The 13,424-nt window shown below is 45.3% G+C and overlaps 1 protein-coding gene across 1 annotated transcript in view; it reads left to right on the forward strand.

Annotated features, from left to right (window-relative positions):
• LHCGR (luteinizing hormone/choriogonadotropin receptor) overlaps positions 1-13,424 on the forward strand; it is a 1,044,354-nt gene that overhangs the window by 989,730 nt on the left and 41,200 nt on the right. Inside the window, exon 10 of the mRNA XM_086925446.1 lies at positions 2,084-2,164. Coding sequence (XP_086781572.1) covers positions 2,084-2,164 — 81 coding nt within the window. The remainder of the gene's footprint in view (positions 1-2,083; positions 2,165-13,424) is intronic.

A 13,424-nucleotide genomic window follows, 5' to 3' on the forward strand; every position in this document is an offset into this window, starting at 1 on the left:
CAAGCCCTCCTTACCAGTGCGCATCTGTCTAAGGTGAAATCAATGAGAAGAAATTGCGGACTTCATGCCATCAATTAGGCACAGTGAGGGTTGCATGTGCTAGAAGTGGCTGGTGATTGGTACCCCTTGCACCTCCGTTGCTTCTCCTAGTCCTATGGGTTTGGGAGAAGGTGGCTGGAACTGAAAGTAATATCCTAATAGCCTGTTTATTTCCTATATTTTCCGCTGTTTGTCTTCCCATAGCCCCTCCTCAACAAATAGGAGGCTGTTAAGGGGTGAGGTTAGCTACAGTCTCAACCCTGTAAATGACATTATTGGTCATTAGGTGCATTATTTCATTTCTGCCACTCCACACATTTTGTGAATTTTGTGTACGTGAACCCCACAACATTTGTTTTTGAGAAAGATTTCACAACGGCATCCATCACATCCAGTTTATCACAAAGTATTTTAACCAGATCAGTTCTTTTCTGATCACAGCCCAATACATTTATCGCCCATAGTCTGCTTCCAAGATAGACTTACAGGCTGAGCATGTTTTCAATTGTTCCCGAAACATCACGTCACTCGATGTCGATTGTCCCTTGCTGCGTTTGTGATGATGTGTGTGTGACATCCCTTGCCCATAGGAATAAACGGTCCCAGGTACCTGTAACAGTAAATGTTTCAGCACCCAGGCTAATATGCTGCATTGCTAAATACATATAAGGTCCCAAAGGCGAGACCGATGCAGTGCAAATGCTTGTTATACAATCTCGCCACTCACCTCCTGATAATTCATGATTGGTTTAACTGGGGATGGTCAATTCCATCATATTCACTTGAACTGGGAAGTCTTGGCTTCTCTCAGACACCGGAAATGCTGCACAGAGCCCCAATCCCTCAGGCCCTACAGGTAGTCACTAGTACAGCTTTCCTAGCATGGCGATCAGTATTGAGGCATATCCACTGGGACAACAGACTCACACTACAAACTCCGCTATGGCACTACACTTGGTTGCGAGATGTGGGGACTCTGACAGGATTACAGGCGTGGGATCTAATAGGCGTCTACCTAGGAGACGTCGGGAAGGGAGCACACATGTCCTCCTTTCAGGACCTACAACACACATACTCCTTATGTTCCACACAATTCTTTAAATATCTCCAGCTACGTCACACCCTTGCCTCGCACATCCCTTACCAAGATTCATTTTCCGAGTTCAGCCCTTTGGAAGCCAAAATTCTCATGGTTGACCAAGGTAAGGGAGCGATATCCCAAATATACCAAACCCTGATAAACAATACTCCATCAACGCTAGACCCTCTTAGAACCAGATGAGAAAGATGGATAGGTTCTCTGGAGGACAAAGATTGGAAGGACGCTCTCATGGCCCCCAGAACTCTCACCATATCTGCCAGACTTCGCCTTATACAGATATATTATCTCCACTGCGCAAATCTTACACCGTCACAACTGCACACAGCTGGACTTCTCTCAGCCCACAATATCCATGTTGTGAAGATGAGCCAGCCAACTTCTTTCATATGGTCTGGTCCTGCATAGTCATATCTAAATATTGGGCATAAAACACAGCTGAATTAAGAGGCATATTGGAGTGGGAGGTTCCCCTTTGTCCGCTTGCTCTACTTCTGGGGGTGATGGAGGGAATGGACTGCTCCCAAGCCGACAAATTGTTTCTAGGAACAGCCATGTTGATTGCTAAAAGAGACATTGCAATTGCCTGGAAGGACTCAAAATCTCCCTCTGTCACGAAATGGGGGAGAGGGGTCAATTGGTGTGCTATCCAAGAAAAAGCGGTTTACGAGACAAGAGGGTGCCCAAACAAATACAACTGGATATGGGACAAATGGATTTTAGACTATTTACGATTTACGCAAACTGTTGGGGAGATATCATTTGGATATATAATGAAATGTTGTACATGTCACAGTGATACAAATGTTACCACGGTTACCTTGTTTTTAGAAAATGCTGATAAAATTGATTCTAAAAAAAACTTAAAAATTAGGAGATGAGCAACTTTGTCATATTAAAAAATGGTAAGATCAAAGCTTCAACTATTTCTTGGTTTCATTTCAGACCCAACAGTCTTCTTTTGTTATTTGAGAATTTTACCAAGCAATGTGACAACACTCCGAGAATGTATACTAATGACACAATGTAAGTACTTCTCATGGCTTTATTCTATTTTAACGTTACACCTAGAATCCAGAAACGTATATTAGGATGCCCTAGGGTAGCCATGCGCTATAGAAATCCGTATTCATTCCTTCATTCATTCATAAAGAGATTCATTATGTTACTGCTCACTTTAATTAGCGTGCATGGCAAATAGGTACAAATTTTTACAATTCTGATTTTATAGCATAGAGAAATGCTCCTGCCGGATGGGAGTGCACATTTTTTTCCCTGCCTGCACACGTGTGTGCAGGGAAACAGACTGATTCCGCATTACGGAAGCAAAGCAAAAAACCTGCTCTCGATGCGCAGGAGCAAAGCCAGCTCCCGTTGCACCCAGGATGTGCACATGCTGGGGAGCCAGCCAGACTGCTGGGCATTATATAACCCAGGAAAGCTTACCATACTTCTTAAAAGCACTCTGAGCTAGAGCTGTATGCTCTTCAGCTGGAAGGCAGAGACCTCTAGTCGTTGGTCCCATGATTGTACTTTGTGCCTTGAAAAATGTTAAAAGACTAACAATTATTATTTTTTTTTAAATGCTTCATTCAAAATATTTTATGACCATCACTTTGAATAATACTTGCAATGTGTAAATTCATGAAATATAAATCTGATTAGTTATTGGTGACATTTTTTACAGAGTCAGTATGCTTGCCTTACAATTACACCATTTATATTGTTATACATAATCAGCTGTGCGTGCCATCGGAGGCTAGGGTGCGAGTTACTGGCGCGAGGCCATGCACCTAACTCCCTGCTCCTCTGTGTGCAGGGTGGGGATGGCTGCCAGCAAGGGTTGTGAATAGGGCCTGGCCATAGGGTCTTCATGCACAGCTAATTACCTCCAAAAATACATTACTCATTCTATGTTCTATGACCCTACTGGAAACATCACTGCAACATAAGAAATTACATCACTGAAGACAGCGTGTGCATATATGTACATTTTTTCTCAGAAGACTTTGGGGAATGCAGGGTGGGAGGAATCTTGAGGATCCATGCAAATTCAAGAACTTTACATCACAGAAATGTGAGGAAAATGTGTTTTTCTTTGGACAAAGTTTGAGGTTTGCAAGGGATTCTGGATAAGAGAACCTGGTGACAGACACACAAGTCACCCCATCCTGGATTCTCCTGGGTGTCTAGTTTCCGAAATGTAGAGGTTTAATAGGTTTCCCTAGGTGCTGGCAGAGCTAGGGTTCAAAATCTACAGCTAGGCACTTTGTCAAGAAAGGGTCAGTTTTCACTGTAAAAATGTGGTGTGTCCACGTTGCGTTTTGGGCCGTCGGGGGCACTAATTCTACCCACACTAGTGAGGTATCATTTTCATCGAAAGACTTTGGTGAATGCAGCAAATTTTGTGGATCCACGCAGATGCCAGAACTTTCCATCACAGATATATGAGGAAAATGTGGCATCTCTGTTGGGGGGTGGGGGCATTGGCATTCCCATTCTGGGCAGCCCCACTCCTGAATTTTAAAACAAATCTGCCCCTGGTACCTAGTGGGCTTTCTGATCCATGAGGGGGCAGATAAGGCGCAATTGCCCCCATATACCTCCCGGGGGCAGAAAGACTGTGGCAATTCTTTGGGGGGTGGGGTGGGGTGGGGTGGGAGTATTGGCATGGCCATTCTGGGCAGCCCCCACCCTGATGTATGGAAAAAAAAACTAAACTGGTGCCTAGTGTGCTTGCTGCCCCCTCCTGGGGCTAGATCAGCGGCTACTGCACCTACCCGTCTCCTAGGGGGGCAGGAAGACGGTGGCATTTTTTTTGGGGTGTAGGGGGCATTGGCATGCCCATTCTGGGCTACCCCCACCCCGACATATATATATAAAAAAATCCGTGCCGACTGAGCTTTCTGCCCCCCCCCCCCCCCCCAGGGGCAGATCAGGGGCTATTGCCCCCATCTGCCTCCTGGGGGGTGGGGGCAGAAAGTATTTTTCCTTATTTGGGGGGTTCGATGGTCTATACAAAAATTATCCCTTGCATCTAGGGTGCTTTCTGCCCCCTGACAGCCAGGGGGCAGATTGGGGCTACTGTCCCATCTGCTCCTCGGGAGGGCAGAAAGACTGTCTGTGGCAAAATGTTATGGGGGGAGCAAAGGTCCTTGCCCAAGGGTCGGTTTCCCCTCCCTGGTGGCTAGTGGGTGGATCCCTGCTTGAAGATCGCCCTCCTGGGGCAATCCCAAGCAGGGATCGACTAGGGAAGAGTAGCATTGAAAGAAGAGATTCTCCCTTTTCCAACGATACCTCTCCCATGTGTTACGGTGCAGGGGGGGCTAAGATAGCTGAACAAGCACCAAAACTGTGAAACTGAAACTAAGTTCCAGTTTTCTTTTCATTGTAATGACAACAGCGTGCCATGCGCATGATCATTATAACAATGAAAACACAAATCATGCTTTGGGAGGTTGGGGAAGCTCTTTCCCACCCCCCAAAGCAAAAAAAGGGAAATCCCTCTTCTGTTTACAGCAGAGGGATTTTTGCAAGTGTGGTCATGACAGAAGGATTCCGTCATGAGCACACTAGCACTTGTGGTCATGACAGAACCATTCCGTCATGATCATGGAAGTGGGTTCAAGCATTTTTTTTTAATGCACAGTTCTCCCTATACTGCTGTAAAACTGTACTTATAATTGAAAAATACATTAAAAATACATTTCTCTTCTGATTAACCATTTAATAAAGTGGTATTAGGTAGTAAACAACCATAGAATGTACTACTTACTTACGCCCCACAGGAACACTCAGGCGGGACCCTCGAGGGCTACACTCTCAATCTTCAAACCAGTTGAGGCAGATGATGTATTAAAACTTTTGTTGGCCACCAAATCAGGCTCACCCCATGACCCTTGCCCGACCTCTATTGCAAAACTGGCGGCTGCTCCCTTTGCGAACCAGTTGGCCCGCATCTTTAATTTAATGTTCGAGAAGGGGAATTTCCCTAAAATCTGGAAGCGGGCCTCAATTTGCCCGCTTCTTAAAAAACCTTCCCTTGATATTGCGGACCCTAACAGCTATAGACCAATATCCAGGTTGCCACTGCCGGCGAAACTGGTCGAGAAAATCATGAACTCCCAACTCTGTTCCTTCCTGCGTAATTCAAAAGGCCTAGACTCAGCCCAACATGGATTTAGAGAGGGTCATAGCACCGAGACCGCTCTTATTAAATCTATAGAGGAGATCCGGAAGGTGCTTGATGAAGGGGGCCAGGCAGTGCTGATCCTTTTGTACCTGTCAGCGGCCTTCGATACGGTCCACCATGCTTTGCTGGTGGATCGGCTGGAGGGCTGCGGGGTCCATGGTCAAGCACTCAACATCTTGAAAGCCTTTTTAACAGACCGGGTACAAGTGGTGGCCATGGGGGAGTTCGAATCAAGACCTTTCGAACTCCCAGGGGGGGTCCCGCAGGGTTCCTCCCGAAGCCCCACTTTATTTAACATCTACGTATCCTCTCTCGCCCCAGTTAACAGATCCTTTGGGTTTGAGTTAACATCATACGCCAACGACACCCAGATTGTGGTCTCGGTGCTCCCAGGGACAGAGGGGGGGGGTGGCAGGTAGGTTCCAGGACTGCATGTCTGCAGTCAGCTCCTGGATGGCAAAAAGCTGTTTAAAACTGAACTCCTCCAAGACTGAGGTGATTATCTTTGGCTCAAACACTAATCTTTGGAGCCCTAACTGGTGGCCTACTGACATGGGATCTCCACCCCCCCCCCTGTTTCAAAGGTGAAGAATCTTGGTGTCATTATTGACAACCTACTCACCTTCAAACCCCAAGTCAAGGCGTTGAGCTCCTCTGTACATTGGACCCTGAGAATTATTAGGAAGGTTCTTCCCTTCCTTCCGGAGGGAAGTAGAAAGACGGTGGTGACAGCCCTGGTTCTCTCACGCATCGATTACTGCAATAGCCTTTTTCTTGAGGCACAACAGGGGGTGCTCAACAAGCTTCAAGTTCTACAAAATGCGGCCGCCCGCCTGATTGGGGGATTGCCCAAGTTCTCCTCAGTCTCCAAGGAGCTGGAGAAACTGCACTGGCTCCCGGTGCGGAAGCGGATTATGTTCAAGGCCCTCTGCATTGTCTTTAAGGCACTACACGGTCTTGGCCCGGTGTTTCTTCAGGATCATTTTCAATGGTACAGACCAGGCAGACAACTTAGGTCGGCCAGTCTAGGGCTGGTTAAAACGGCTCGGATCAGGAAGGCCCGCTGGGGTGGAAGGAGTTTTGTCAGGGGAGCTGCGATGGCGTGGAATTGTCTCCCTCTCTCCCTTAAACATAATGAGAATCTGATGACATTCAGGAAAGATCTTAAAACATGGCTCTTTTCCCATTAAGTACCCGTATTACCCGTTACCCAGGAATTATCACTTCAGCGCCAGGACACCGACTGGTAACAGCGCGCTTTATAAGTGTTAAAAATAAATAAAATAAATAAATAAATATCTAAGACCTTAACTCAGAACGCAGCAAAACACGGTCAAACTGTGCTAAGCACTACATGGCTGCCTTTTACCTTTGGTAAATATAGCCATTAGAATCACTTACTGACTTTTATATTAGGACCGGAGGCAAGGATTATGCTCCTCTAGGCAGTGCCTCTCCTTTGCGCAAGCATGTGCCAAAATAGCAGGGGCTCAAGCGGACCCCGCAGTGCCTCACGTCTCTTCAGAGGCCCCTCAACCCTCAGTGAATTATCCCACGCCAGCAAAGCGTTGCCACGAGGAGGGCGCTGATTTGGATGCCTCTAATAGGTTACAACAATGTTTTTTTCACCAGTTTTGTCCGCCACCTGGGACCCTGCAAGTTTGTTTACTGATCCCCCAACTAACCCGAGTTCCTCCTGCCCGCTCGGCTGACGATACCCACAGAGACAGACGAGGATACTAACGGATACGTTATAGAAAATGATGGATTAATTTCTTGACCAATTACCACTTTAATAAAGAAGTAATAGGTAGTTAACAACTATAAAACATACTACTTACCTATATCCAAGACACTAACTCAGAACACAACGAAACACAAAACATAACCAAACTTTGCTAAACACTACATGGCTGCGATTTACCTTTGGTAAACACAGCCATTAGCTAATCACATTCTGACTTCTTATCTGTATGTACCTCGGGACACTGCGAACTTACTGAGGTATACTGCCACACAATATATTTCTCACAGGTCTGTAAGGGACCTACCCACAACAAGGGCACCACCCTCAACCTTATCATAGCTAGAGGCAATATTATACAACTGGGTGACATTCTACCCTGTGACTGGTTGGATCATCATCAAATGTCCATCTACATCCTGGAAAAGTTCACGCGCAGACAAAGCCAACCTCTTAAAGCTAAACAACTGACTCGCAATCGGAGCGACATCAACATTAATGTTCTAACTTCCATCACCAAGAATAGGCTTCTGCCACCCCCTAACATGACCAACTTGGACGATCTTTCTGATCACTACATTAGCTGTGTGGCTAATATCTTCTAAACTATTGCGCCAAAGCAACTCAAGGATTCCACTCGAACAATCCAAACTTTAGTTTAATGGATCCCTAAATGATGAATGTCGCAAACCTAGGATCTCAGAGAGGCTTTGGAGAAACTTGCCCTTCACTACAAGCCTCATGCAATTAAGGAAGGATAGAAGTACCTACAACAAACACATTTGCATTGCTAAAACAGACCATTTCAGGGCTCAGCTGGATGGTGCTAAAAATGGACCCAAGAAGCTCTTTGAAATCATCAAGCAAAAAGCTAATCACTCTTCCAACCATACCTCAACACCCATGACCTCCATTCCTAGTGGGGCGGACTTCCCAGAAAAGGCAAGATAAATTGAACTAGAGCTACAACCTGCCACTCCCATTTTGTGGCCTCTGAACTACACCGCATTATTGGCTGAACTTACGGAACCTTCAGTAGTGTCCTTCCACATAGGTTGTGCTCCCAAAAATGACACCTCTTGGAATTCCTTTCTCCTTCCAGATAACACAGAGCTGCTTTACTCTATGGCGTCCACTACCTGCTTAGTTTTCTAAAGATCTCAATTCGGCCGTTCTCCCTCTTTGGTCCCGGATCATTCATGAATCTCTCTTGCAGGGGAGGATACCCGATTGCCTCAAGATTGGTCAAGTCACTCCCATCCCTAAGAAGCCCAACACTGATTTAGCTGATCCTAACAACTTCCGGCCTATCACCAGCATCATGACTCAAGCTAAATTGCTCAAGAAATGCGTCCACACGCACCTCTGCAAACACAGAGAAATGTCAACTCCTTGACCTCTACCAGTCGGCGCAGTACTGAAACAGCACAAACTCACATTGTTGATGAAGCCCTGAGATCCATTGATCAAAATGTCCCTTGTCATCTGATCCTTCTTGACCTGTCCTCAGCATTTGACACCATCAAACATGAAAACTTGATTGCTCTTCTTCTACATGGGATGGGTCTCTCGGGCCCGTTCTTAAATTGGTTTGCCTATTTCTTACATAACCACACACAAAGAATCAAAGTTAACCATTCCCTTGCAACCACTGTCACGATTGAAGTTGCTCAAGGATCCACACTCTTGCCCACTCTTTTCAACCTTCTTATGGAACCACTTACCAATATTCTGAACCGTTCTAACATTCATTACCATATGTATGCTGATGGCATGCAACTGTACTTGAAGATCTCATCTACAGAGGTCATAAAACCTTTAAATGATGCACTCTCACAAACTCAACAATGGCTAGCCCAGAACCATCTTTTATTAAATACTCTCAAAACAGAATTCCTTCTGATTGCCCCCCACAACCACTCTGCACCTACCCTGGACTCACTTAAACAACTCACTGCTCTTAACTGCACCCCTCATGTGGTTGACTCTGCTAAATCGTTAGGTATTACCTTGGTCAAATACCTAAATATGCAAGCTATTATCAGTGCAACTATTGGAGGAGCCAATTGTCAGCTCAAAAAATCAAGCCTTTCCTTCCGCCTGAGGACACCCAGCCGGCAGTTCAATCCCTGGTTACCTCTCATCTGAAATATGTTTTGGTGACGCTTGCTGGGCTACCTAGGGGTAGTTTGGCTCCGCTCAGAGCCACTCTAAACGCATCAGACAGGCTCATCACAGGCTCCAGAAAGCATGACCACATCACCCCTGACCTTATTCAACTAAATTGTCTTTCTATTAAAGCAAGGATACGTTTCAAGATAGCTTGCCTGCAGGCCCGGACTGGCCGTAGCGGGCACCGGGCAATCCCCCGGTGCGCCGCACGGATGGGGGGGCCGGTTTGGGGCCCCTGGGGGCTGTGTTTGTTACAGGGCCGTTTTTGCAGCATAGCTGCAAAATCGGCCCTGTAACAAAATCGGCCCTGTAACAAAATCGGCCGAAAACCGGCCCTGGCAAAGAGCTCAGTGGGGTGTGGGGGGACTGCCCAAGCACTCTGCAGGGCCGGTTTTGGTTCCCAGTCCGGCCCTGTTTGCTTGACGCATAAAGCCATACATTACAACACCCTGGTTTACTTTGCTAAAAAGCTTGAACTATCTGGCTCATGTCGGAACTTAAGAAGTACGTCTACCCTACTTTTGAAACCTACCATATTCAAAAAGAAAAGAACTTACAATCGTGCCTTCACCGGTCTTGCTCCAAGAATTTGGAACGCTCTTCCTCCCGAGATCAGATCCAACCCATCCACTGCATCTTTCAAGAAACACATCAAATGGCTAATCTTGATTGAACATAAACAGCATTAAAGACAAACAGCATTAACCTGTACACCTTCTCAAGCCCCCTCTTTCTACAGATGTGATACTTATTTTATACTGTTGGTTCAATATATTTTATTCTTGTCTGGTTACGTGTTATCTTGTTCTTTTTACCTTCTGAACCTGTACTGGGGCCCTCCAGACTGAATGACCTGACCTGGATTGTTTCCCCCCTTTGTTTGACAGTGTGTTTAACTACATCATTTGTGCCGTTGTGTTGGTTTATTCGTGCTCTCACCACTTTGTACAGCCCTCTGATACCCGTAAGGGTCATTTTCACGCTTTATAAAACTTTTCAAATAAATAAATAAATATATAACTACTTACACTATACACACACACACACACACACTACTAAAAATTACCATTTACACCTCGTAATGTATATTCCTGACATTAAATCTACATTTGATCGCACACTTTCATATTACCTCAGTTTCAATTACCACACTACACTCTATGCCACTGAACTCTACACTTATCCACTGTACACCACCCTAGTGTACACTATTACACTCTATGCCACTCCAGTCTACGTCACTCCAGTCTACAGCACTCCAGTCTACGGCACTCAACTGTATGCTACACCACTGTATGCAACTCCTTTGTACAACACTACACTCTACACTATTCTACTCTATGCCACTCCACTGTGCACTACTTCATTATACACAACTGCACTGTATTCCCACTCAACTTTATGATGATCCACTGTATGCTATTACACTGTACACCACACCGTTCTACACACCTCCATGCCACTCCACTCTATGCAACTACACTTTAAGTTACTCTCCTGTACAACACTCCAATCTACACTACTCCACCTTTTGTCACTCCATGCTATGTCACTACACTGTACACCAGGAGGCTCAACATTACTCCATTCTACACCGCTCCCCTGTACGTTACTACACTGTATGCCACTACACACTATGGTATTCCACTGTACGCCACTCCACCACCCCACAGAACACCACTACAGCCTACCCCTCTACACTTGACCCCACTCCACACCAAGGAATTCTATGCTGTTCTATCATACATCACTACACAGTACCTCATGCCACTATATTTAACGCTACATCACTCCACTCTACCCCACCCTAGTATGCACTATTCCGCTGCACACCAATCCACTGTATGCTACTCACCTCTATGTCACTGCACTCAATGCTATTTAACTGTATTTCACTACATTGTATCTCACTCCACCAGTCCACTCTACACCACTACATACTACACTGTATTCCACTACATACCAGTCCAATCTTCAACATGCCACTGCACAGTACACCACTCCACAGTATGCTATTCCAATGCACGACCCTCCACTCAATGCTACCCCACTCTATGCTGCTCCAAACCACTCCACTGTATGCCTCTCTACACTACTCCTTTGTATTACACTCCACTCTGTTGCTCTATCTCACTCCACTGTACGCAACTCTACTGTACACTATTCCATGCTATGCAACTCCACTTATATGCTATTACACTCTACACGACTACACTATTATATTTTAACACAGTCCATTCTACACCACTCCACTGTATGACACTCCACTCTACCCAACACAACTGTACACTATTGTCATCTACGCCACTTCGGTGTATGCCACAACACTTTATGCTATTTCAGTGTATGTTTCCCTACTGCACACTATTCCAATGTATGGCACTCCAGTCTACACCACTCTACCATACGCAATTCCACTGTATGCCACTCCACTCTATGCTTTCCCAATCTATGCCACTACGCACAACTCCACGGTATGCCCCTCTACAATAGTCCTTTGTACACCATTTTACTGTATGCGACTAGGTCATTCTACCCCACTTCACTGTACGCAATTCTACTGTACACTATTCCTCTCACCTATGAGCTATTCCACTCTACACCACTATGCTATTACATTTTACCACACTCCATTGTTATGCCACTCCACTGTATCCGCCTCCACTCTACACTATTCTACTATATGTAACTACACTTTGCGTGACTCAACTCAATGCAACTCTACTCTAACCCGCTCTAATGTATGCTATTCCAATATAAGATACTCCACTGTACCCAACTACACTCTATGCCATTCCAACCTAGACCACACAACTGAACACTATTGTAATCTATGCCACATTGGTGAATGCTCCTCCACTGTATGCTTTGTCAGTGACTGCTACTGTACTGCACACTATTCCACTGTATGCCACTCTAGTCTACACAACTCCACCATAAGCTATTTCGCTGTATGCCCCTCGACTCGAGGCTATTTTACTGTATGCCACTATTCGCTCAACTGTACACTTTTCCACTCTACACCACTGTACTCAACACTACTCCACTGTACGCTATTACTCTCTACCACACTCCATTCTACACCACTTCACTCTTTGCCACTCCACTGTACACTATTCTTCTGGATGCCAATCCACGCTACTAACCTCTTCAACATTTAACCGTACAATATTCTACTATACTCAACTCCTCTGTATAACACTCCATGGTACCCTACTTCACTATACTCCATTCCTCTCTTTAACACTCCATGTGACTCCACAGTACCCCTCTCCACTATACACCATTTGATTTTAAGCAACTACACTCTAACCACTCAACTCTACTCCATCCTATTCCACTATGTCACTCTACTCAACCCTACTCCAAAGGAACCCACTACAGTGTACCCCACTCTACTCTACACCTGTCTACTGAGCTCTACTCCAATCTATGCCACTCCAGTGTATGCTATTCCACTGTACAACACTCAATGCCACCTTTCTGTATGCTACTCACTTGTTCACTATATCAGTGTACGCCTCTCCAATCTATCCCACTCCACGTCTCTCGACTTTGTTATTCCACTGTACCCCTCTCGACTGTACACTAATCTATTGTACGCTATACATCGCACACTGCATTCTTCTTGCATCAGTCGCCACACTACATTAAATATAACTGGCCAATCTATCAAGCAGTATGTTCTGAGAACTTATGTCATTTTAGATGTCACAAGTCTTATTATGACTGCTATGTTATCACATGCTATAAGCGATCAAATATGCAATGGTATATACCAGTACATGGAGATAGGATGAGTGACAATTAATGAAGTGTGGTGATTGATGTGAGAGGAATGTGTATGGAGGTGCTCAATGTATACAAATTAAAAGTGGTGCGTGAATTATAAATGTAATTTTAGCGATGAGTGAATTAAAAATTAAAATTATAACCATAACTTTATCATTTGTGGGGGGCGGAGCTTGCCTGTCTTCAAGATGGCTGCGATCTAGGTGAGTTCTCCTGATCGCCACCAATGATCCTTCATAATCCTTGTGCAAACTCTTAAAACGCTGTCGCTGTGCAGGGGAATACTATCGACGCTGTTACAAGCTACTCAGCGCACAAGTCGCCGTCTGAATTGAAGCAGCCTAACTGAAGATACAGACTGTGACGCACTACGGACGCTGAGGTGA

The sequence above is a fragment of the Lissotriton vulgaris genome, chromosome 6, assembly GCF_964263255.1.
Source record: "Lissotriton vulgaris chromosome 6, aLisVul1.2, whole genome shotgun sequence".
Taxonomy (NCBI): Eukaryota; Metazoa; Chordata; class Amphibia; order Caudata; family Salamandridae; genus Lissotriton; species Lissotriton vulgaris.